Consider the following 27,420-nt stretch of genomic DNA (forward strand, 5'->3'; position numbering starts at 1 on the left):
ACACCCTTTAAAAGAATCATGAAATTTGCTTAGTTTAGTATAGCAATTTTTTTTCTTTTTCTTCTTTTTCCAAGTGAGAGGAGGGGAATTAGAGAGACAGACTCTTGCACGTGCCTCGACTAGGATCAACCTGGCAACCCCTGTCTGGGGCTGATGCTCTGCCATCTGGGGCCATGCTCACAACCAAGCTATTTTTAACACCTAAGGCAGAGGCTCCATGGAGCCATACTCAGCGCCCAGGGCCGATGCATTCAAACCAACAGAGCCATGGCTGTGGGAGGGGAAGAGAGAGAGAGAGAAAGAGAGAAAGAAGAGGACAAGGAAGGGTGGAGAAGCAGATGGGAGCTTCTACTGTGTGCCCTGACCTGGAATCAAACCCGGGATATCCACATACCAGACTGATGCTCTACCACTGATCTAACTGGCTAGAGCAGTACAGCAATTTTTATTTTTTTGCCAGTGGGACATTTATTTTGTTTTTCTCACAAGCTTTTTCTTGTTTTGTATTTTTCCGAAGTTAGAAGCAAGGAGGCAGTCAGACTGCATGCGCCCAACTGGGATCTACCCAGCATGCCCACCAGGGACAATGCTCTGCCCATCTGGGGCATTGCTCTGTTGTGGCCATAGCCATTCTAGCACCTGAGGTGGAGACTATGAAGCCATTCTTAGTGCCGGGCCAACTTTGCTCCATTGGAGCCTTGGCTGCTGGAGGGGAAGAGAGAGATAGAGAGAAAGGAGAGGGGGGAGGGGGGAGAAGCAGATGGGTGGGCACATCTCCTGTGTGCCCTGACCGGAAATAGAACCCAGGACTTCCACATGCCAGGCCGACGCTCTACCGCTGAACCAACCAGCCAGGGCCTAGTACAGCAATTTTTAAGTTGTGCTGCAAGAAATTGTAAAACATGCAATACCTGATTTCTTTCCCATTAGATTGCCAAGTAAAAAAAGGACAACAGCCAAAATAACAACAGCGATCCTGTGTGAATAAATCAAAATAATACTTTTATTTTTTGTCAGATTGGCAAAAACTATGTTTTTTGGTGTGCTGCAGAATTTTAGGAATTAGTTTATGTGTGCATGAAATGAAAAAGGTTGAAAACTTCTGGTTTACTTGATTGGAACAGTAAGAAGTCTCGATGAAGTCTTATTCCTTGTCTTATGCAGAGTCTCCTTTGGTCGAAAAATCACTTAAATGTTGAACTAAGAACATTTTATGCTTTTCTTTACAGATGTTTCCTTCGAACGACACTTCTAAACAGTCCCAGCTGGCTGAAGCGAAGGCCTATGTAGATTGATAAGATACATCCGGCTTCCAGACACAGACTGGTCATAGGGCAGGCTCCTCGTCCTCCTCCTGGAGAATCTGGCAGGGAGGGGGCAGAGTCCCAGGAGCACTCGCTCTGTATAAGAGCACCGAGGAAACCCCAGTGGGGAGAGCCAGAGAGGACGCGGAGCGCTGGGCTCTTCAGCAGTTGAGAATTCACTGGGCACTCCCAGCGGAAAATTTTATCCTCTCTTCTGCCCTGAATGTTTTCCCAACCATGGAGGTAAGATAATTATTTTATTACATTGGTAAACAAAGGTATTTCAAATGATGGTAAAGTTCACCGGAAGAACTTAAATAAGAAGAGGACATGGGAAATATGGAAAATGAGGGTGATATTTTAAATCTTTATATAAGTGTATTTAATAGTTCAGCCAAAGTGAAATTCCTTTTTCTTGTCCTGCAGTTAAATTATTGGTTCAGAGTTCTGGGAAACAGAAACTGCAGACGTTTATGGGAGTCCTGAGAAAGCCATTAAGAAGTACAATAGTACTATTGTCACTTCGTAGGGAAAAATTCCCTCCAGTGAATCTTTGTGTGTTTGATTTGGAGCTAAGCAACGAGCCTCCCTTATCTGACTTTTCTAACAGCTTTATAGAAAAGAGAATTCAGAGACTTGGAACTTCTTAGGGTCAGTATTGTGACAGTAGAAAGTACAGGTAGTTGGAATGAAACAAAAGGTTTAGCAAATAGGCACATTGGCCCAATATGAAATGGCCGGATGATAAAAACTTTACTATTCAATCGAAGACAGGACCAGCGACCAAATGACTCTCATAGACTATATTTCTGGGATGCAGAAAACAACTTGAAAGTGGTCCCACACTTTTATTTTTGAAAATTTTGGTACTTAAACTTTAAAAGTGCTGCATTATAATGCTGAAATAAGAATTTACCAGTCTTGTCAGCTATTAGATTGCCCTTGTGATCTCTCTGCTGTCCATTTGTGATATTGAATCTATGTTCAGTTTCCAAGGGGGTTAGAGGAAGTCTGAGATATGGGATTTGAATAACTCATGGATGAAATTAAATGATTAAAAATTAAGCACAAATGACAAAGTTAATTTGTTTAATGCTATGATGTTAGAACACCAAGTAACATTACAAAGTTAGAATTATGATATAATCTAATCTTTATTACTCTGTCTTTTATTTTTATTAAAAATTTTAGATGCCTGACCAGGCGGTGGCGCAGTTAATAAAGCGTCAAACTGGGATGCGGAAGGACCCAGGTTCGAGATCCCGAGCTCTCCAGCTTGAGTGCGGACTCATCTGGTTTGAGCAAGGCTCACCAGCTTGAGCCCAAGGTTGCTGGCTTGAGCAAGGGGTCACTCGGTCTGCTGTAGCCCCGGTGGTCAAGGCACATATGAGAAAGCAATCAATGAACAACTAAGGAACCGCAACAAAGAATTGATGTTTCTCATCTCTCTCCCTTCCTGTCTGTCTGTTCCTATCTGTCCCTCTCTCTGTCTCTGCCAAAAAAAAAAAAAATTAAAATTAAAAATTTTAGAATACTTCTTAGCCCAAATAGAATATGGTGCTTTTCTTAGGGTCCTCTAACTAATATACCTTCTCCTACTATTTGTGTTAACCATCAATTAATTTCCTCATTTATTTTATGAGACATCTTAATTATTTTGTGCTTAAAAATTTGTTCACAATCATTATTACGGTATTATTCTACCACGGTAATAAATATACTTTTGTCCTTCCTTTGGCCAATAAAATACCAACAAATAAAAAAATTACTTCCCTGCAGGATACATGAAGAGTTTTTTCTTTGAAAGTAGGTATTCATATTTTCACACGAGACCTGAGAGTATACTTTTGTGATACGTTTCAGAGAAGGAAACCCTGGGCTGCGAAGACACCACTACACATGACTTCAAGGTCCGCCCTTTTAAGGCGAAGGATGCTTTTGTCTTCTCCTGCTGTTCATGTGAACTAAGTTCAAAAAGGTGGTCCCAGAAGCCCCTTGGTTCTTTATGTATCCCTTGGTTAGGTGATAACTTGGGTCTGAAGTGTTTAAGAGGGACTTCAGGACAAAAGGGCTTCCCTGTGATCTCCAGTCCTTTGAACCTCTCCTCTCTGGACTGAGATGAACCTGGGGTTTGTGGACTGAAGGCACGATTCTCCTGGGCTGGGATGCGGTCAGGCACCGTGATAGTCTGGTCAGGGCCGCTCTGTTTTTCCCTGCACCTGGAGCTGACCTGATGTTATCTGCCGTCTTCTATCAGTTGTACTGTGTTGGTACTGTGTGGAGAAATAGACAGAAAGATGAACTCTTTGTGCCAGAAAACCATGGTTTTTGATGCCCAGTGGGGATGGGCCAGGGCGGGAGGGATCCAAAGAATTACAAAAACTCTGTGAGAGATAAACAATTGATTTCAAGCACCCAGAACACCCTCATTTATCATGATCAGACTCCTGCTGAATGAGTCAAGTTATGTCACCCCCAAAATTTAATTACACACACCAAAAACGATCCTTTTCGGCTCTCTTTCACTCATGCTGCTCTGACCTCTGACCTGGAAAAAGATAGAGGCAGCTTGGGGAACGGGGTAGGGAAGAGAAGCCGAACACCCCGCCCTCATTACAAGCACCAGGAACTGGGAGTAGGGGAGAAATTTAAAATCAGATGATAAATTAATGTTTGACTATGAAATTGTTTCAGAATTTCTATTTTCTGAAAATTTGTTAATGCTTGGGAGTGACTAATAAAGCTATTGAGATAGGCTTTCCCAGGGGCAGAAAAGTGAGACATGTGGAAAAAAGGAAAAAGAACCTCATACAGTTTACATTGAAAGAAAAGAAAAAGCTTTAAAAAAAAATTTTTTTTAAAGATTTTATTTATTCATTTGAGAGAGGAGAGAGAAAGAGAGAAAGAGAGAGAGAAGGGAGACACAAGGGGGGAGGAGCAGGAAGCATCAACTCCCAACTCCCATATGTGCCTTGACTGGGCAGGCCCAGGGTTCCGAACCGGCGACCTCAGTGTTCCAGGTCGAGGCTTTATCCACTGCCAAGAAAAACTTTTCAAAGATGTTGCTTTACATTATATGGTTCAGGTGTTTGTTAAAAACTCAGGAAGTATCCTAGCCTCCCCTGCCATTATTTACTCATTCTCCTGTTGCCCACAGCTCCCTGGTTGTGTTAATGAGAATAAATTATTTGTAGAAGTATAAGAGACAGAGGTAGGAAAGAAGGATCTCACAACTGAAGGAAGATACCTAATATGAGGACAGGTGATCTCAGAGGGCGATTAGAAGGGTCTGGAAAAATGTTGGGAAGCCACTCTACAGCTACACTGAGAGAAAGGAAGTTAGGGGCAGAAGAAAGTGTTGGCTGGTTCACATGAGGGGTAAGATGATTTTAAAGACTTATACTGAGTACTGAATTGAATGCATTTAATATTCTTAGAGCGTCTCCAATAAATATCTGAATTGTAGCCCGACCAGGCAGTGGCACAATGGATAGAGCTTCGACCTGGGATGCTGAGGACCCAGGTTTGAAACCTGGAGGTCACCACCTTGAGTGTGGGCTCACCAGCTTTAGCATGGGGTCATCAGCTTGAGTGTGAGATCATAGACATGATCCCATGGTCGCTGGCTTGAAACCCAAAGTTGATGGCTTGAGCCCAAGATTGCTGGCTTGAGCAAGGGGTCAGTGGCTCCGCTGTAGCCCCCTGGTTAAACACATATGAGAAAGCAATCAATGAACAACTAAGGTGTCACAACGAAAAACTGATGATTGATGCTTCTCATCTCTCTGCATTCCTGTCTGTCTGTCCCTCCCTCCATCTCTCTCTCTCTCTAAAAAATAAAATAAAATAAAAAATCTGAATTGTAGTTCCTATGCCTTCAGTGGTCAATAAAGTAGCAAGATACTTAAAAGTCAAAGTAAGAGAATAGAATCCCTTATAATTTCACAACTGGAAATAAACTCTTATCCTGTGTTATATTTCTTATTAGAGGTGTTTTCAGTACCTATTTGTTTTTTTAAACACTGTAATTACATTTCACATACAGTTCTGCCACCTGTCAGATCCTCAGTAGTTAGCTGGTGTTATTGGGTAAGGTGATTACCAACAGGCCTCAGAGATTTTTCAAAGAGTGAAGGAGTGTGACAAACGCCCTCCGGCACTGGTGTGTAGCCACTTTTGATTCTTCATTTATGAAGCTTCTTTCCCCTTGAACGTCTTAGCCCTCGGCACTGCTCTTTCTTCCATACTTTTCCTCCCTGGGTGTCGCGTGGGTGCTTAAGTTAGAAGGACAGTTGAAAAAAGGAGTTAAAAGATGACGGGAACCTAAAGAAATGCTGGTGACAATTGAACTCCAGTGAGCATGTGTAATGTGTCCACGACATCACCCAGCCCCTTGGTGGTTTTACAGAAATGAATAGTAGGAGGTGAGCTTAACGAAATTCTATTAAACTTTTATTTAAAATGGAAACTTAAAAGACAAGTAGAGTTGTCAAGCCTTCTCCAGGGTTCTTCACTCTATTTTTAAATCACCAAATCTTGACTTGTACAAATGAATTCACTTTCAATTCATTAAAGAAATGCCAACTAAAACAATGCTTTTTCCCCCCCCCCCCAGGCAGTAAGTGTATTCATCTTGCTGGGATTTATAGGAGAGTTCCCAGTTTTCTCAAGGTGAGAATATTTGGGTTGTATGTGGAAATCATTAAAAACATTCTTTTTGTTCTCAGGGAATGCTTTCCAGTGGTAGTCAACCTGGTCCCTACCACCCACTAGTGGGTGTTCCAGCTTTCATGGTGGGTGGTAGCGGAGCAACCAAAGTATAAATAAAAAGATAGATTTAACTATAGTAAGTTGTTTTATAAAGATTTATTCTGCCAAACTTAGAGGAAATCCAACATAAAGTACTTGGTAAGTAATTATTATATATGCTTTAACTTGCTGTAACTCTGCTTTATAAATTTTATAAAGTTACTTCCCTACTTTATAAATCACCATTACTGTGGAACCGGTGGGCGGTTAGAAAATTTTACTACTAACAGATACAAAAGTGGGCGGTAGGTATAAAAAGGTTGACTGCCCCTGGTTTAGCCTGACGGCTCCCTGGCGGCCGGTGCAGGTTTGTCCCTGCAGCGCTTCACCTTCCACATTTTGAGAAAAGGCAAAGGTAGCCAAGCTTGTTTTATTCTTATTTTATTGGCTGTAAGAAGAAACACGAAGGCAAGAAGACTGCAGGGTTTCCTGCATGTCCCAGTGGTGTGGTTTTGCCTGCATTTCGGAGAATCACATCCGCCCCCTGCAGCTCTGAGCAGAATGGGATCTCTCAGTGGGGACATTGCAAAACAGTCTTTGGATTTAAAGGTTGAAGAGTTTTGGAAGAAAATATTTTTACTGGCGCTTTGAGACCTGGCGAAGAGCAGTACCATTTACCCAAGGCCTTGCCTTTTGCTTTTGTGGTCAGTCTGGTGGGACAGGACCAGGGTAGTTCACTTGATCCAATGAGCAGAATATGCGTCAGGCTCTGTGCTGGTGACAGGGGGCGCAAAGAGGACCAAACCAACACTGAGAGTCACTGCGTGATTCAGATCTGGACACGGGGATGGACTTCAGCACAAATGCTCAGAGGGCTCTGTCTGCAGAAGGCCTGAGCAGGGTCAGGCACAGAGCACAGGGGAGGAGAAGACCACGCTTGCCCCCTGCCCCCAAACCTCTGCTTCTGGGGAAGGCTGCAGCCTGGCCCTGGGACCCAAACAGAAAAATAGCAGGTTCAGCTTGTGTGAGGGTCAACAGTACAAAGGCATTTGGATCACAAGTGCCACGTCAACAGGTTAGCAAGGTGGGAGCCACAAATTCACCAGAGACACAAGTGCTGCAGAATGGGGCTCCTTATGTTCAAGGTCACCTGACAGCTTTAGGATAAGCACAACTCACCTTAACTGAAGATGTTTCCGAGGATAGAAATGTGCTCGAAATCCAGAAATCAGGAGTCTTCATCCCTTTACGCTTTGTATATGTGCTGTAGGCTAGGCTTCCTTAGTTTTTTAGGTGTAAGCCAGGTGACCTGGATACAGCTGGAGTTAAGTGTCGTAGGAACATCAGCTCTCCATTTTCCACGTGTATTTTATTTGAGTGGAATTGGGTAAGCTCGAAGTTCCCCTATCTGGGTGTGTGCTTAAGAAGTGATCTAAATGAGCAGGGGAGCGTTGAAAAATAAATTCTTGTCCAGTTAGCCTTTGCCAGTTGTTTTAGTATCCCATTTCTGACACGGTCTTTGTAGAACTCCTGGTCTCCCAGTTCAGAGATTCTGAATAATCTTTATTCACCAGTCAGAATCCTGTCAAAGCCCATGATACCTTCCTCCTATGTGTTCTCACTCATCCCTCCCAGCTCTGAACACACCCTTAGCTGTAGTTCTGTAACATATCACAATGTACACATTTCTATTATAAAATCTTTCAAATTACATGCATTGTATTATGGGTTATGGTTGTATTATTATTGCATTATGATTATTTGTTTATGCATCTGTGTCTCTGTCCTCTGCTCTAGCAATTGTGAGTGACCTATCTCTTTGAATATGTCTACAATTCTAGTGTCTAAATAGTGCCTGGTACATTATAGACATTTAATAAATGTTAATCTCTAAAAAAAATAGGTCCTTTTTACATATTTAAAAAATATATTTTGGGATACTTTTGGCTTCTCTTAGGAAAAAAATTGTGAAGCAACTTTTGACTGTATTTGACAGTTTTTGACGATTCTTACCATTCTTTGTGTTCCCTGTCTCTTATCTTTCTACCTGCTTTATGATAAACTATTTGACAGCACCTCCTCTCCAATCAATTGCCAGTGGGATTCCTTTGGCCCTTGGTCAGAATGCAATGGTTGTACTAAGACTCAGGTAGGACTGTGCAAAAAGTTTGTATTTATTACTTATATGCTAAAATGTCTTAGGTATGGACAAAGTGGACTTACCTTTTAATGTTATTTTTTATGTTTCTTGAAAATATAATTAGTAATTTTAAAGGAAAAAATAGTATCACTTGTATAATAATTAATATCGTAATAAAGTAATTTCTGCATTCTAGGTTTTCTTGCAAGAGTTTTCTAAATCTTACAATTGAGCCAAGAAGTAGACATAGGATAAAAAATAAAAGCAACTCACTAATTCCTGAGCTATTAGAGAAATAAGAATAGCGTGATATAAAGACATTAGTAGACATTCAAAATCTGTTTCATGTTTACTGGCAAGTAGCAAAATTCCTGCTTTGTGTTACCTGACAAATATACTGCTCACAAAAATTAGGGGATATTTTATCGCTTCCTATTCATTTTGAAATATCGCCTGATTTTGGTGAGCAGTGTAGTTAGTTGCCATGAGACGTCAAACACTTTGCCATGGTCTAAAATTTGTTAAGTAATACAAATAAACTCCTAGACCTGATCTAGAGACTACAAAGTACTTCTAAAAATGTCTGCTTCTTTTCTTGTTATAAATTATTCATTGGCCAAAAAAATAGAAAAGTATAAATAAAAAAATACTACTTACAATTTCATCATTTAGAAGAAACCATATACCAGCATTTTGGTATTTATTTCTTTCATTTTATTTTTTTCTGCATGTTTATGATTTTAAAAAAATACAATTATTTGATCATAGTTTTCTATTCTACTATTTTAACCCAGTGTACTATCAGCATGCACTTTATTTATTTATTTGTTTTGTTTGTTTTTTTCTGAAGTTGGAAACAGGGAGGCAGTCAGACAGACTCCTGCATGCACCCGACTGGGATCCACCCGGCATGCCCACCTGGGGGCGATGCTCTGCCCATCTGGGGCATTGCTCTGTTGTAACCAGAGCTTTCCTAGTGCCTGAGGCAGAGGCCATAGAGCCATCCTCAGTGCCCGGGCCAACTTTGCTCCAGTGGAGCCTTGGCTGTGGGAGGGGAAGAGAGACAGAGAGGAAGGAGAGGGGAAGGGGTGGAGAAGCAGATGGGTGCTTCTCCTGTGTACCCTGGCCGGGAATCGAACCTGGGACTCCTGCACGCCAGGCCAACGCTCTACCACTGAGCCAACCGGCCAGGGCCAACATGCACTTTAATAGTTACATTCTGTTCCCTTATATAAATACACTAAACTTGTTTATCTACTTTCTAATTGTTTCAGGTTTAGATTATTTACATCTTTGATTATTATAAATAAAATTCTAATAGACATTTTTATACACAGGCATATATCCTCTTTTCTGATAATTTTCTGAGGATAAATTCCAAAAATATAATGTTTATTTCAAAGGTTCTGAACACTTGAATGGTTAAAATTTTTTTATTAAAATATAATTGACATGTAACATTATAATAGTTTCCTGTTCAATACTTGTAAAATATTTTAGAGGTGGTTCTGTTTGGATAAAAATGTGTATTCAAAATTTAATTTTTTAGTTATTAGAACAACAAATACATGTCGCAGAAGATGATTTTAAAGCATCATCATAGTTATCATTTTCATCATTTAGTACCGCCTTGAGTGGTATTTACAAAATAAGTTACACAAATTAGGAATTTGGCTTCTGGCAAATTAATTGATGGCAATTCTGATTATAGGCAAAGAAGTACATTAACAGCAAGGCTAACTGCACTTGCAAACAAACACTAACTGCAAAAAACATTTTATAATTTAAAGACAGGTTGAGAAAGAACACCAAATAAAAGTAGATAGAAGGTATTTTTCATATTAGCAACTTATTTTTCTTTGAGTGAAGGTCAGCATGTGATGGATACATCCTTAGCTTACATAATAAAAATTTTCATTTGGAAGGAGACAAGTGAAAATGAAACAGGGGTTGTAAGATCAGACTTTGACAGGTGAGGAGGAGACTGCTGAGACGGGGCAGCCATTGAGGTTGTCCTGGTAGACGGGGACGGGAAGCGTTACTTATAAACACAACACAATCTGTGCTTTGGAACTTCAGAGGATAACAACAAACTAATAGGTCATCCATGAGAGGTGTATTCATAAATTAAATACAGAAAGTAAAAACTTAGCAAGAGACTGTGCTGAGTTCTACCCTGCATTAAAAAATGCCAGAGCCAGGCCCAGGCTGGTGTAAAACTGCTCAGAGTTCAAACCACATTACCGCGACCCTTTGTCCCGAGGAATCCCCACTTCTAACCCAGTTGAAGATGAATACATAGCTTTAACATATCTAGTCTTCCCGGTTGGTCTTTGCTCAAGGTTTAAATTTTCTGGAATCTCAGATTGTGTTCACTCTAATGAAGAGGCTTAAAAGATGTACCTAGAGCATTTTAGGACGTTTAGTTGTTGCTCATTTGGTTTGACGATTTCCTCAATTTTCCCCTACATCCCCCTCCCAGCAGTTTGCTTTTGACATATTTGCCATATGTCAGAGGTCAGTGATTTTGATTGTGTCATAAAATCCCATTGTAGGTGTAGCTTCACCTTTGGACCACACTACTTACATTTCTGCTCCATAAATCAGACTTCCATATTAACATATTTCTCTCCAGATTCTGTTGCCCGACCTTGCCTTTCTAAAAGAAGGGTTAACATCAACCTCAAATTAATTGCTACCACTTTGATAAAGTTTCCCATAACTCCCCTTCATCCCAAGCCCCTTCCCAATAGCATTACCCTCTCTCCAGCCAAATTCATTGTTGACTTTCTGATTGGCTCTCGGTACATAGTTTTGGCAAAAACATAAATCATTCTATACTGCCGTCTATTTGCATACAGGTGTATCCAGCTGATGCCATCGTGTCACTTTCTTAAAGATTCACATATATATATATATATATATATATATATATTTTTTTTTTACCACTCAGTCCTGAGAGTCAATATATAAAAAATATATATATTATCTATAATCATAACTGGACTCAAGGACAAGTGTGTCTGGGGGTTATTTGATTTTGGAGGCTTTACTGTGTAAGACACCAGAACCATTTCCTAAGTATTGCTTCTCCAATGGCATTAATTTCTCTCAGGTTTTATGTCTCAGAGAAAGGACTCTGGAGCTAGCGATAGGCACGCCCTGTTTTCTGTTTAGACTCGCAGGAGGACCATTGCTGTGTACGGGCAGTATGGCGGCCAACCTTGTGCTGGAAGTGCATTTCAAACACAGGCATGTGAACCTACACAAGGATGCCCCGTAGAGGAGGGGTGTGGAGAGCGCTTCAGGTGTTTTTCAGGTATTTGTGTTCTCTAGGTTGAGTATGCAGCATGTGAATTCGAATGTTATTTCTTTAACTTGTTCAATATATATTTATTGAATTTTACTGAATTTATATTGACCTACAAATTAATTTTTCCCTAATATCAGTATTATTTTTTATTGGTACAATAATCACTCACTCAGCTATTATTTTTTCAAACACAAGGGGAGGCATGTAGTAATAAAGGTGGGGATATTCTTTGCTTCTCTGAAGAGAAATAAGACTACTGACAGACTCAAACAATTCTTGGCATTGCATTTTTGGTGAAGATCTGGTATGAACACTGAAACTGGGCAAAAACAATGGTACTACTAAGATAATTATGTTTATAAGAAAAGCAACTATAATAGCTAATCAAGGAGCAAATTCAGGTCACCGTTATGCATGGGTGATTAAAACATAGTTTATCCTTTATTATTTGATTTATTGTCTATGTTACATTTGTGCAGTCAGATTAATTCAACAACCTTTAGCAAACATTTATTATTTTTATGTTTCTAATAGAGTGACGAGGGTTGTGGATTTAGAAATTAAACACATAATTTCTTCCTTAAAAATATTAAAGTTTTAAGAACAGTCTATAACATAAATAATCACTGTGTTAGAACTGTTCTTCAACGATACCTAGCAAACTCCTATTTTACGTTCAAAACCCAAATCAAATCACACTCCCTCTGAGAAACCTTTCTTTCTTTTTTTTTTTTTAATTTTAAAAAATATTTTAGTTATGGATTTTTAGAGAGAGAAGGGGGAGGAGCAGGAAGCATCAACTCCCATATGTGCCTTGACCAGGCAAGCCCAAGGTTTCGAACCGGCAACCTCAGTCTTCCAGGTCAACGCTTTATCCCACTGCGCCACCACAGGTCAGGCCTGAGAAGCCTTCCTTAAATCCTTAACTGACAGTGAGTTAACAGATCACATCTCTGTGTTCCCTATGTACATTGCCCCTTCTGTAATCTGGAGTATTTGTTGGCCTGGATGTGTCTTGGCAGACTGTGAACTCTTTGGAGACATACAGGGTGTGGCAAACATAGGTTTACAGTTGTGAGTAGGTGAGACACAGAGTTTATTCTTGTATTTTATTTATTTATTTATCAATCCTTGTGTTTCTCATATGAACCTCCTTTTGTGACACCCTGTGTTATATTCAATTTTTGCATCTGGAGTGCCTGGTACATAGTTGACTCTCAGCAAATGTTTGGTGCATTGACTTGAGTGGCAGCTCAGTGGGATGGATGCTTACTGTCAGGACAGTTGTGTGCAATTTATATTGACCTACAAATATAAATACTATGGGGACAAGAGGGGGGACACGCATCCTAGACTGTGGGGTAGGGATGGTTTCTGAGAGGACACAATGTATAATTTGATTCTTGAAGGCAAGTAGGTAATAGGTAGAGAAAACCTTTCTGGGCTGAGAGAAGGATAAGTGCAGGGTCAGTGGAGAGGACAGAAAGCCGGCCTTTCTTCATGTAAGTGGTCCTATATGACTAAGGCATGGGAAGCTAGACGCCTGTCTGCAGGGGATGTAGGGGAGCCAGGCAGGGACTAGATCATCTGTATGCTCCTGTGCTTCCTTGGAGCTCTGGGCTGATGTTCACTGTGACAGTTATGTTGTGGAATTATAATGATCTATGTCTTTAGTCTTTCCTATTACATTGTAAAGTATGTTAAAAGTACATACAAAGCCTGACAGATACCATTTTTATTCATATTTGTATCCCCACACCCAGAAGAGTGCCTCACACAGAGTAGGTGCTAAAACATTGTTGAGTTTTAACTTTTGGCTCAGTTCCCATGCTCTGAAAGCCTGCATGTCTAAATCACCAAGAAAAGCAGGACTTTGGCATTTGGGACAGTGATTACAGAAAAGACACCGAATGTGGAAGGGCAGAGGGTCAGTTTGTCTTTCCAATGGCTCTGCAGGATTCAGACAAACGGCCTGGTGCCTCTGGGTGAAAGCCTGGAACAGGAATTCAGGTTTTATTTTCAATTTTGCATCCAGCCAAGATCAGCATCAATTTTGTGTGTTGCAAAATGAGGGCCAAAATAATGGCCAAGCCTTCACTGGACAGCTGAGGTCTGATGTTAAATTCTCATTAGAATGCCCAAGATGATTCCATGTTGTGTTTCCTTTCTTCCCTCTCTTATTGTGTGGTGGCTTCTCATGGCCAGGGCAGTGCATCAGCAAGTCTTTGGTCTGCAACGGTGATTCTGACTGTGACGAGGATGGCACCGATGAAGACAGATGTGAGGACACAGAAAGCAGACGTTCCTGTGACCTCGATAAACCTCCTCCCAACATAGAACTTACTGGGAATGGGTAAGGTGTTGGGAGTCTCCTGTGCACATTGGCGGGTTATAATTCTTCATTTTGTTTTGTTTTATTATCATTATTATTATTTTTTGGTGAGGCTAATAGCACATGACCTAATAGCCAAGCCTTTGGTTCAGAGCTCTTTGCCACATCCTGAAACAATTTTTTAATTCATATCTATATACCTGTAAATATATGCAGTAAAATATAGAGTGCCCAATTGTCCCTGGATGGTCCTGTTTTTAGCACCCAAAACCCTACATTATGAGAAACCTCATAGATCTGTAAAAATCTGCATAGTTGGTCACACTATGGGGGAGGAAGGGAGGGAGGGAGAGAGGAAGAGAGGGAAGGAAGGAGGGAGGGAGAGAGAGACGAGGGAACTGGTTTAGTGAAGTAGTCAGTTGCTCAAACTGGCTGAGAAATTTCATTTACAAGTCAACTTGGTACCATCCTGTGTGTTTGCTTTTTTGAAGAGGATTCTGAAGACTTTTTAAGGGTCAGATCCGAGCTAAGATTTCAAGGCTTGAAAATAATCTGTGATAGAATGATGGATTTTTTTTTTGTCTATGACATTTTAAAGTTCATTCACAGAAAGATAGTAAGATTACTGTAAAGAGGATAGCAGTCAACATTCCAAGAGGCAATCATTTGAAATTTGTTGTAGAGGGCTCTCAAGAGTAATCTTAATTTGTATTGGTTTTATCTATAGATTCAATTCAAACACAGCTGTTGCCATAGATACGAAAGGGCTGTGTTTGCCAAACATATTCTGAGGCTAAGAAGATGTTGGGTTTCCCCAGATATCAGTTTTAGCTACACTGCTCACAGGAAGTAGGGGATGTTTTATAGCTGCATAGTCATTTTGAAATGTCCCCTACTTTTGGTGAGCAGTGTATTGTGCCAGGAAGGAGAGGCTGGAGGATGAGCAGTATGCATTGGAATGCTGTTCTCTCTCATTGAGCTCTCTCAAAGACATACTTGACCGTAATGTATTTCTAGAGTTCTCTAATGACCTCTTTTCAGCAAGCACTATTTGATTTTTAACTATCTATTCTTCTTTTAAAAACAAAACAAACAGTTACAACGCACTCACCGGCAAGTTGGGGAGCAGAGTCATCAACACGAAAAGCTTTGGTGGTCAGTGCAGAAAGGTGTTCAGTGGGGACGGGAAAGATTATTACAGACTGAGCTCCAATATCCTCTCCTACACATTTCAGGTGCGTCCTTCCATTGATTTTACTTATTTCTCACCTGGGAGTTGAGGCTAGAGATCTTTCTTGTTGTGATGTTTGTTTGTTTATTTATTTATTTGTGGAGAATTTACTTGTGCCCAATATGTGGTCAGTTCCAATAAATGTTTTCTATTGATTTAAAAAAAATCCTGGCCCTGGCCGGTTGGCTCAGTGGTAGAGCATTGGCCTGGTGTGCGAAAGTCCCAGGTTTGATTCCCGGCCAGGGCACACAGGAGAGGCGCCCATCTGCTTCTCCACCCCTCTCCCTCTCCTTCCTCTCTGTTTCTCTCTTCCCCTCCCGCAGCCGAGGCTCCATTGGAGCAAAAGATGGCTCCGGGCGCTGAGGATGGCTCTGTGGCCTCTGCCCCAGGCACTAGAGTGGCTATGGTCGCGACAGAGCAACGCCGGGGATGGGCAGAGCATCGCCCCCTGGTGGGCATGCCGGGTGGATCCCGGTCGGGCGCATGAAGGAGTCTGTCTGACTGCCTCCCCGTTTCCAGCTTCAGAAAAATACAAAAAAAATAAATAAATAAAAATAAATCCCTAGCACGTGACTCTGGAGTCCAGGGCAATGGTGCTTTCAACTTGTATCATTGAAGCTGAAATATCCTTTTGCCTCCTTTTCATTTTGCGTCTGCTGCACACGGGCTCAGAACCTTGTGGTCTGTCTCTGCGTGGGTGTTAGAACTCAAGGCACTGCCCATGACTGGTCTAATGATTTTCTTAGAATTGCCACAGTGTCACTTAAAAATGTTTTTATGTTTCAATTGTAAAATGTTTTAAATATACAAAAGAGTGTGAATAACATCTACATGCAGTTGGAAAAAGAAAACTAATAAAACAAATACCCATATATGCTCACCACCCACCGGAGGAAACAGAATATTACTAGTGATATTCATCCCTTTCTGGTCAACGCCCCTTCCCCCTGCCCCCGATTCTCTGGCAACCACCATTTCATCTTCCATATTAATCATTTCTTGTTTATTTGTGTATGTGTATCCCCATGTCTTTGTGTCTAAATAAAAATGTATAATTTAGTTTTTGACCATTTATAGAAATACAGTAACTCATATAGTAGATATCCTTCTATGGGTTGTTATTTTTTTCACTCAAATTATGATTTTAAATTTTGTTTATGCTGATGTAGAAGGCATTTTTATTGCTGTTCCCAATAGTTTCTTATGAAAATGCCTTGAACATTCTTGTGCGTTAGTTCCATAAAAATGAGGGAGAATTTCCCTAGGGCATGCCTGGAACTCAAATCGCTGCCTTGTCTATGATACTCATTACTAAGTAACGTTCCCAACATGCATGTATCAATTCATACCACCACCAGCCCTGTGAAGAGTGGGATGTACTTCAAACCCCTGCCAATGTCATCTGTATTGCCTGGCTCATAAATTTTAATCATTTGATCACAGTCTCAGTCTCTGCTCTGGCTCTAGGCTGCTGCTTCTCACAAGTGGCTTCTGTCAGATACATGGAAACTCATCTGATTCCGTGATTTAAACACAAAATGTACTACACCAAAACAGTTAGGGCTTTGGGGGACATTCTTAAAGATCTGTAGGGGATATATAAGAGACATTTTTCTGTTGTAGTAATGCAAACACATTTCAACAAAAACAGTTGATATTGTCTTAAAATGTCTGCCCTTCCACAAGCTCAACAAAATGAAGGTTTTGGTCTCATTCTCTTTTAAACTCCCTTCCTTCCTCCCTTCCTCCCTCCCTCTCTTCCTCTCTTCCTCCATTTCTTCCTTCTGCAGAGATAGCTTTTACTTTATCATAGCAGCGCTGCTGGTCAGACTTATCAGTGGCGAGCACCCACTGAGCAGGTCCCAGCTGCCCTCCCCCCTCTGCCATGCCCTCCTCTCCCAGGATCTTCTGTCTCAGTGCTTTCTACCCGTCTCCCCAGAATGCCCCAAACCTCCGACTCAGTGCTCCCTATCTCTTACTTCCAAATTTGTAAACCAACACTATCAGGATGCTCAGACAGAAGGGCCCTTGTGTACCAAAACTAACCCTCTCCAAAGGTAGTTTCAATTAGGAACAGCAAACTCATTAGCCTCCAATGTATGACAGAATACATTGCGTCGAAGAGCTATTGAATCATGAAAATGAAAAGTAAAACTGATCTGAAAAATAATCATAATCACCAATTTTGAATATTTACCGTGGCACCTGAACATCATTGCCAATTTGTATAGGTTTAATCTTCACCATATCTTTGGAAGACCAGTAGTATTTTACTATTTTATGTATGTAGAGATCGAGGCTCAGAGAGACTTATTCTAAGTCACCAAACTCTTAAGTAGTAGCACTTGGATGCAGTTGGTCAGACTTCACAGTCCTTTATTTTTCTATGTGTTACTCTCCCAATGTATTGTAGTTAATTGCATTTCAACTCTGAATTCTATGTGATGAATACTATGCATTCAAATTTAACCTGTGGCCAGGAGCAAGACTGTGAGAGAGGCATTTGCAGACATTTTTTTTCTCCTTCTATTCCTAGAAGGATGTGTTGGTACTTTTTAATATATATAATTATGAGAGAGAATTGAAAAAAATACACATGTATGCATTTGGGTGTAATTTAGACAGTTAGGAAGCAGAGACAAGAATAGGGAAGAGCGTTTCCGACATAGCTGGAAGGTGGACACACCCGCAGTCCACAGCTGCTGAGGAAGAGGAGGAGTTTAAAGACAGCATACTCCTGACATTTGTGTTCCACAGTGTGGCCCGGTTCGGGAGCTGTCATCCAAGATGCCTTTCCAGCCACTGGATTTATGGATGTTTGTCTGAATGGAGGGAAACTGTAGCCTGTTACTGAGGAAATTGAGGGTCCAGCTGGAGGGAAGTGGGGTGAAAGCCATGGGCAGTGAGTCAGTTATTAAAGTGCTAGACCCAGGTGCAAGATTTGGGGGGGGTGTCCACACTAGTTCAAGTGGACCTAGTGCCACTGGGTACAGAGCTCTCTGTGAGGTGAAAGGTGGCTTTTGGTTTATTGGAATGTAAGTTCATAGTCTTAGAGTAAAGCAAGTGGTTGTGTGACTAGAGGTTGAGGGAGGTGCGGAACTTGTGAAACAGAGACTAGAGAATGGGAGAGAAAGAAAATTGACTGGAGAAATAGGTCTGCCAGACTGCACTGAGGGTTCCACTGAGGCTGGACACCATGAATGGACGTATAGTGACACCAGTCTGTAGTTGTGTGGGTTTTCTATAGTGGTGCTAAGCAGTTCAGCTGCAAGCATGGAACCTGGGTTAGGTGTTCGCCAGGCAAATATGATGGTAGGACACAGCTAGGCAAGGAGGTTAAGTCTGCTGGTGAGACAATGGTGGAAGTCAGAAGTGCAACAGGAAGGAAGTGATAAAATGGAGGTGCTGACAGGGAGAAAGAAGGAAAAAGAAACTGATGAATTTGTCTCTATGCAGCTAAATAACAGATACGGTGATAATATACTGCTAACAAAAATTAGGGGATATTTTACAGCTTCATATTAATTTTGAAATGTCCTCTAATTTTTATGAGCAGTATAGAATGAGAGTCAAAAGAGTAAGCGATGTCAGAGTGTAGGATATTTGAATTTATGATTTCAGAGGAAGAGTCAGTTTGAGGGAATCCAGGATCTAAGCTGGAAGGAAGAAGGGATTAATTAAAGAAAATTTATGAAGATGACACTACCTTAAAAAAAGATGATTCTTGCAGTTATGTGTAGAATAGATGGGAGTGAGGAGCTGCTGAACTAAGCAATTAAGAAGCTTACTCACATAAATCATAATAGACTCGGAAAGTTAAATCTACTACAGGATCACATAGAACATTCCAAAACAAAGTCCGTATAATTTAACTGCTTTATACAGCTTATTTTCATTTCTATTCCACTCAGAAAAAAAAGAAATCAAGAACCAAATGCTTCGTAATTTTCTTTTTAAGTGTAACCTTGTGAATTTGTTCACTTCCGGGCTAAATGTTGACATTAAAGGAAAATGAAAGATGTTTGTGCACAGATGCATTTTGTTACCCAAATGCATTATTAATACCATGTTTGCTGCTTTAACAAAGAGTGATTATATTCCTGATACTCAGGCAGGCCTAGTCTTAATGAGAGGGCCAGCAGTTCTGGGTCAATGAAGAGCTTTGTCTTTGGGATCTTGTAGAAAGAAAGTATATTAAAAGATCTATGACAAAAGATTCTTGATTATGTCCAAGGCCTTAATTTGGTTATAGTAAAAATTTTTCCTTTTCTCTACAGGTGAAAATAAATAATGATTTTAATCATGAATTTTACAACAGTAGCTGGTCTTATGTGAAAGAAACGTCAACACACTATTCATCATCTAAAAGGAAACGCTCCTTTTTTCATTCATCATCGTCTTCTTCACAGAGCCATTATTCAAATTGCAATGAAAACCAGAAGGAAAAGGTTAGTATGAAATATTAGTTAGCTTTTCCCTTTTTTACTGATTTAAGTGTTTATAACATTAACAAAAGTGTGTTTACCAAAAGAATTAGCTCCCATTTTTTAAAACAGGGCAACACTATCTTCTTCAGGGAGACAATACATTTCTTTAAAAGGTATGGTCTTGTCTGGTTAATTCTCTTTGATACGTTTATTTATACTTTTATTTTTTTCATTAAAGTATTTGTACTTATTTGAAAATCTAAAACAAAACAACTTATTTCCAAATCTTCTACTTACTTCTTTTCTAAATTTCTCATCCATGATTACTAATGCTACTTTTTTAAGTGTTACAATTATAATTTAAAAATCTAATTAATATGAGCTTCTTAAATGCTAATACCAGAAAATGTTTAAAATTCTTTGTTATTTTTGAGATATCAAAATTTTCATGTAAGTAAGTTGAAAGACTTAAGACACTTTGTTGTTTTTAAATTTCAAAACTTTCATCTTGGCAACCTAAACAGTTGACGTAAACTGTGCTAATTGATATACACTTACTGCTGAAAAACCTTTCAGACTGATCATCATTCACAATCTGCATAGTTTATCTCATTTATTATTATTATTATTATTATTATTATTATTCAGTGAGAGGCAGGGAGGCAGAGAGACAGATTTCTACATGCACCTGAACCAGGATCCACCCAGCAAGCCCACTAAGGGTTGATGCTTTGCCCATCTGGGGCCATTGCTCCATTGCTCAGGAACCGAGCTATTTTAATGCTTAAAGTAAGGCCATGGTTCCATCTTTAGCACCCAGAGCCAACTTGTTCAAATAAGCTATGGATGCAGGAGAGGAGAGAAAGAGAGAGAGAGAAGGGGAAGGGGTGGAGAGGCAGATGGTCATTTTTCCTGTGTGCCCTGACTGCGAATTGAATCTGGGACTTCCACATGCTGGGCCGGTGCTCTACTGCTGAGCCAACCGGCCAGGGCCCTTTTATCTCATCTTATAGTTAGTAACTTGATTAATAAATTCCACAAAAATTGTATAAAAATACTTTATTTGTTTTATGACTAAGAAACTGTGTAAATAAGAGCTATGAAAACATTTATCATATCCATATTGTTCACGTAAGTGAGGATTTTGTATAAGGGGTTCTGTTTTGAACATCATCAAAACGTCCTTAAGAAGTAGTTAAAAGACCTTATTAATAAGTGACTTAACTTGTAAATACTTCAGTATGGGAGAAAATTATACAGTCACCCTACCTATATGTCAATGCCAAGATGTAGACCTTAGGGACACATTATTTTATGTATTTATTTGTGAAATTATTTAATAGTTAATGAAGTTGGCTCTTTTTTTGTAGTTGAGGAAGGCATAACAAGTTGGTCATGGAGTTTTAAAGATCATGCATAAAAGAAATTACCATGACATCCTTCATATATTTTTCCTTCTTGGGATCCCAAAAATTCCTTTGATTGCTTCAAGTGAGTGGACCCAGAAGAGACTTTATCATGCATCAAAATGAAAATTCATATAGCCTGGGTTGACGGTGGCAGTTGGTGAAGATGGCAGTTGATGGACACGTTGGACAGGAAACGATCTCCATGACCTTTTCATCTTCGCCCTAAAACTCCTTTTATTCTTTCTTCTTCCCACAGAATTATCAGTTGTTGATTATTCAGAACACTGTGGAAGTGGCTCAATTCAGGAATAACAATCCAGAATTTTTACATCTCTCTGAGCCATTCTGGAGGGAACTCTCCTACCTCCCCTCCCTGTATGACTACAGCGCCTACCGAAAACTAATTGACAAGTATGGGACACATTTTCTGCAGTCTGGATCCTTAGGAGGAGAGTACCAACTTCTATTTTATTTGGACTCAGAGAAAATGAAACAAATCGGTAGAGTATTTTTTTTAATAATAATTTTATTTTTTTAATGGGGTGACATCAATAAATCAGGATACATATATTCAAAGATAACAAGTCCAGGTTATCTTGTCGTTCAATTATGTTGCATACCCATCACCCAAAGTCAGATTGTCCTCTGTCACCTTCTATCTTGTTTTCTTTGTGCCCCTCCCCCTCCCCCTTTCCCTCTCCCATTCCCCCCTCCCCCCCCCCTAACCACCACACTCTTATCAATGTCTCTTAGTTTTTCACTTTTATCTCTCACCTACGTATGGAATAATGCAGTTCCTATTTTTAATGTTATATAAAAACATTGCAGGGATTGAAATAGGGAAATAACATGTAGTTAACTTAAATTTTAGAGCTTTAAAATAAGATAAATAGAAATTAAATTGCAAAGGAATCCCAAACTGCAAGAATCCATTAGACTTTATTCGATATCGTATAGGCTTTAAGAAAATTCTGCCTACTGTTTTAGACAGTGCCCTGAAATATGAGGAAAGCCATTATGATGATCGATTCTCTCCAGAGGGTGTTGACTGGTTTTTAGAATACTTTTTCATCTTTCCTGTTTCTCAGATTAACCAATATTCCTCAGGAAAAAACCCCCCAAAACTAATGAGGAATTGACTGTTATTGCAGAGATTAAGATGTTTTAAAGAAGTATTTTATTTATCTCTGTTCTTTACTACTCACATTCCTTTAAAAAAATCTCTGAATGTCACAAGTTTGCTTGTAAATGTATTGACTATCTTTCTTACAACAGGTCAGTTAGGTATGTTAACAGTGGTTGTCACTCTTACCCAGAGAGATAATCAGTATCATTCTTGTCCCACAAACTGAGAAATGGAGACTCAGTGTCCTGAGAACTCTCATCAAAGGACATATAGATCATAAGATGGTCTAACTGGCTCCAAAGCGAGCTTGGTTTTTTCCTTCTGCTATGTGGCTGACAGAGATGCCTGATTTTTGTTAAAATCAGAGCACACCACTGAGTTCATGCTTGTTGACTTCACGGTGAGATCCTCACCAGCTGCCCCAGTGTGGGAAGGGAGAGACTGGGGGCTTAGTATCCACTTTTCCTCTCTGGAGACCCTTTGGCTCTGACATACTAATATTCCAAGTCAAACCTGCTCCTCCCCAACTTTGTCCCTAAGCTGACACCCACACTTCTTTCTCCATGCCAGTCATCTCTTCAGGACGTTTCCTATCAGGTGAGGTGCCCTTACCTCTTTGGAGGAGAGTGAGACTTCTTTTTCTTTTGTTATGTTTACATATTTCCTTAAAGCAGCAGTTTAACAATGCTAGATAGCATACTACATTTACTTCTCTATAACTGAAATAATTAGTGAATAGCTGCTATTAAAATATGATGGTAAAATTAAAGCAGTAGGTTTAAAAAACCTGATATTGCAGGATTCAGGTCACATAGCTACTTGATACAACTGTTGTTAGAAAATTATATGGAAGTGTCCCAAATTGTCCAATTACATTCTTATCAAATAGGATGCAACTTACAGTAGTTGCTTCCATTATGAATTTCAGAGTGAGTGAGAATAAGACTTCTTACAAGAGTTTCGGACAAGGTCTTTGTTGCCTCTTATTGTGGGTGAACTACAATATTTTTCTGTTTCCCTTGGCTAATTTTTTTTCTAGCAGGCTTAATTTTTACCAATTAATATGTAAGTAATATTTGAACTTTTCTAACTTTACAGGTTGGAAATATAGTAGTTGCACAAGTGTAAGTTTTATAACAATGACAGAGGCAAAATTTCTTTGGAAAATTAATCCAGTTAGTGGCTTGACCTAAATTCAGTTTCGCTGCCAATTTTTTTTTCTTTCACACTTAGAAGAAATGAAGGAAAATTATTTTAAAGCATTTCAAGTTGGTAAAAGTATTCTTTTTTTTTTTTTTTTTTGTATTTTTCTGAAGCTGGAAACAGGGAGAGACAGTCAGACAGACTCCTGCATGCGCCTGACCGGGGATCCACCCGGCACGCCCACCAGGGGCGACGCTCTGCCCACCAGGGGGCGATGCTCTGCCCCTCTGGGGCGTCGCTCTGCCGGGATCAGAGCCACTCTAGCGCCTGGGGCAGAGGCCAAGGAGCCATCCCCAGCGCCCAGGCCATCTTTGCTCCAATGGAGCCTCGGCTGCAGGAGGGGAAGAGAGAGACAGAGAAGAAGGGGGGGGGTGGAGAAGCAAATGGGCGCTTCTCCTATGTGCCCTGGCCGGGAATTGAACCCGGGTCCCCCGCACGCCAGGCCAACGCTCTACCGCTGAGCCAACCGGCCAGGGCCTTCTTTTTTTTTTTTTTGAGGAAAACTTTATTTTTGGGCAGTTTCTGTTTTTTCTAAATATTTTAATTTAAATATAATCAAATCTCTTGGGATATAATACAGGGTGGGTCAAAAGCAGGGTTACAGTTGTAAGTACACAAAACACAGAGTTTACTTTTGTGTTATTATTTATTAACTATTTGTATTATTTTCCATATAAATAACTGTAAACCTACTTTTGTGCCATCTTGTATATGCCTCTAGTTGTTCTTAAAGAAAAACTGAGGGTTAATATAATTAATAAAATCATATAAGAAAAATATGTTTTCACACTTGATTATTTCCTATCCTCATTTTTTAAAAGAAATAAGTGCATTATATAACAAGTAGTAATTTTCACATACTAAGATTATGAGTCGGGGTAAGAAATGTTAGAAACTGGAGATGTTAAAGATGGAGAGATGGAGACTGTAGAACTAAAGTTTTAGGAATTAATTGCTAAGAACCAGAACCAAACTTTTGGGGTCTCCAGTAGGTGGGCTGGAGGCCACTACACATCTACTTTCATCTATTAGCTTTATGCCTGAGCAGCTGACTATGGGTGGGTGAAAAATATCACTCCTTGGGGAGTGCTACTGCTCCCTCTACTGTTTCATGTAGAAATCACCCCCACTTCCTTCTTTCTCTAGTCAAAACTAATAGGAGCCAATATTTGCTCAAGCATTTGAAAGGAAGATTTAGCAACTCTTCCTTTGTTTAACTACAAAGATCCTTTTTTTTCTGACCCTTGACTCTTCTAGAGCACTTGAAAATGTACGTAGAATATTACTTTTAATTAGATGGGCACAGTAGTGGAAAGCAACCTCTTAATCTCCCTCTCATACCTGGCTGTGTCTCACAGGTCTTCAACAAATACTGAAATGAAGCCCCTTTTCATTTTTCCCACCAGGTCTCAGTTCAAAAAGTATGAAGGAATGTTCTTCCAAAAGTGTCAATTTTTTTTTTCATTATTCTTCAAGCAAATGCAAGGAGATGGAGGACGCCTTAAAACAGGCTACAGGTAAATGGGAAGGGGAGCGTGTGCATTACAAGCTTCACCTCCACCCCTCTCTTTGGTTACTTCCTGGTCGCCAAGGTCCTCTGCAGTTTTACCATGTGCCCTGTTTTATCTTCTGTTTGGTTATTTTTGCCTCTGATCTCCCTTTCATATGTCAAGGCAATGAGACTCACACAGAGTGAAAAGTTCACCGGGCATCTCCTGTGGACTGTAAATATGTCCTCAGTGTATACCACCTCTCGCCCCTGTGCTGACGGCTGGCAAACATGCCTAGAAAAATGTCCCATCAGGAGAAGGTTCAGGTTCGCTCTGTGACATGGATCCCCCATGCGATGGAAGTCTTTGGTGCATATTGCTGGTGGTGGTTGTACGGTGTTGGGGGGGTATGGGGTGCGAGTCTTCAAGTAAAGAAGTAGCAGAAGAGTGAGCTGATTTAGACTGTGTCTAGATGCCAAGTGAAAGAATTTGGATTTCATCCTGATGACAGGGGCACCATTAAAGGATTTAATATAGGGAGTGATGAAATGAAAGTTTATAAGGATACAGTTGTAGAGAAAGAAGAAGGACTGAGAAATAAGAATCTGATAGGATTAGAATCAGAAAAGACCAGTAACAAGGAAAATAAAGGAGTAGAGGTCAACAGAGAGAAACGCTAGGGAGTAGGTGAGCAAGAAAAGGACTGAGGAATCTTCATTGGATTTGGCTTAATTGCTTTAAACTGAGATTCTTTGTGTGGTAGGGATAGAAGTGAGACCTTAGCGTGTTGTGTGAGGCCATGGACTGAGCAGCATTGGAAAAACTGGGGAGAAGGTGAAGACTGACCCAGGTACCCAAGTTCTCATCAGACAAGTGGGAGGTTCTTGGAATATGGGTGATGACTGCAAGATGGAGGGAGACAGCCTAGTGTAACCCAGTTTATTTACTTCATTCGGCAACTGCTTATGAAGCCCATAGAATGTGCCAGGGATTGTTGTGGGCACTGGGAATGCGGTGCTGGATTTGTCCTTAAGGAGCTGACACAACAGAGGAGGAGTCCACATTTGTGTGCAGGACAGAAATATACTGATCTGCAAATAGAAATGGAAGTAGGAGCTTTGGGAGGATGTCGATATCAGTAATCAGCTCGGCTGCCAACTGGAAGCTGTTCATTCATTTTATTTTATTTTGTGTAATATTTAATAAACACACAACACTATGTGCCCAGCACAATTTTAAGTAATTTACAAAAGTTAACCAATATACTCACTCCACCTACCTAAGAGTTAGGTATCATTCATGTTCCCATTTTACAGACTGAGGTACTGGGGCACAGAAAGGTTGCCCAAGGTCATAGTTGGTAAGCATCAGGCGTAAGATACAAATGCACAAAATCTGGCTTCACAGTGTGAGTTCTTCACTGTTACACCAGGCTGGCGTCTAGGACAGGGGTCGGAAACCTATGGCTCGCGAGCCAGATGTGGCTCTTTTGATGGCTGCATCTGGCTCGCAGACAAATCTTTAATAAAAAAAAATAATAACATTAAAAATATAAAACATTCTCATGTATTACAATCCATTCATTTCCTACCGTTCATGTTCATGGTTGTGGGTGGCTGCAGCCAATCACAGCTGTCCTCCGGGACAACACCAAATTTTTATTGGATAATGCATAACGTACATGGGTCGTTGTATGGCTCTTATGGAATTACATTTTAAAATATGTGGCATTCATGGCTCTCTCAGCCAAAAGGGTCCTCGACCCCTGGTCTAGGAGAAGCAGCAGTACAGAGCTCACTGGGGTGTGGGCTGGAGCACTCCAGGCTTAAGAATAAACAGGGTTCCCGTTAAGGCAGTGATTCGCAGTATGCAGGATAATGACCAGGGGTAGCCTGTTGAAATGCTGACTCCGAGGCTATCCTCTCAGTTCTTCTCTCATCGGGCTTGGTTGGAGCCCAGAGATCTGCAGTCACTCCGGACAACCCTGATTCAGGTAGTTCAGGGACTGAACTTTGCGATGCACTTCATTGAAAGGGTGACTATTTACATAAATTAAAAATTAGCTGACACAGAAGATGAGGGAGCACTCAGGCAATTTATTTAATAGTTTCTGATGATAAAACTACAATTTTTGAACTTGCAAAACTTTCTGAAAATTTTATGGACTTTAGTAAAAGAAAGGAAATGAAAATCACCCCAAATGTGATGTGCAAGTTAAGAATTTCTGGCCATGACAAGTGTAAAAATCAATTACACATGGAGATAAAAAATATTTCTGAAGTTATAAGGCACATCAGTGGGAAAAAAGTATTCAATTAGTAGTCAAAATTTCAAAACACTTTTTGTGTGTAACTGTATGCTTGTTTATCAATAGCTTTTTTGCTATTGTTCATATTCCAGATGCAATGAACTCCCCCCATTTTATCATAAAAAATTTTAAACATACAGGCAAGTTGAAAGAACACAGTAATAAACGCCCATATACTCAGCTCCTCTGTGTAACATTTATTATATTGACATTTTGCTGTCTATATCTATATATAACATTTATAATATTGACTCTAGCAATGTATAAATATAACATATTTAAAATATTTGTAGTATTTGTTGAACCATTTGGAAGTAACATCATAATGCTTGATCCCTAAATATATGCAAGTATCTTTCAAGAAATATTATTCTTGTGTCACATAATA

General features: G+C 40.0%; 1 protein-coding gene across 1 annotated transcript in view; it reads left to right on the plus strand.

The window, feature by feature from the left end:
• The first annotated feature begins 1,389 nt into the window (after positions 1–1,389).
• Positions 1,390–27,420, plus strand: part of C7 (complement C7) — a 49,067-nt gene continuing 23,036 nt past the window's right edge. Inside the window, exons 1-9 of the mRNA XM_066240335.1 lie at positions 1,390–1,547; positions 5,920–5,975; positions 8,127–8,202; positions 11,371–11,512; positions 13,712–13,859; positions 14,935–15,073; positions 19,347–19,517; positions 21,162–21,405; positions 24,641–24,751. Of these exons, the coding sequence (XP_066096432.1) occupies positions 1,542–1,547; positions 5,920–5,975; positions 8,127–8,202; positions 11,371–11,512; positions 13,712–13,859; positions 14,935–15,073; positions 19,347–19,517; positions 21,162–21,405; positions 24,641–24,751 (1,093 nt within the window). The 5' untranslated portion in view covers positions 1,390–1,541. The remainder of the gene's footprint in view (positions 1,548–5,919; positions 5,976–8,126; positions 8,203–11,370; positions 11,513–13,711; positions 13,860–14,934; positions 15,074–19,346; positions 19,518–21,161; positions 21,406–24,640; positions 24,752–27,420) is intronic.

The sequence above is a fragment of the Saccopteryx bilineata genome, chromosome 1 (assembly GCF_036850765.1).
Source record: "Saccopteryx bilineata isolate mSacBil1 chromosome 1, mSacBil1_pri_phased_curated, whole genome shotgun sequence".
Taxonomy (NCBI): Eukaryota; Metazoa; Chordata; class Mammalia; order Chiroptera; family Emballonuridae; genus Saccopteryx; species Saccopteryx bilineata.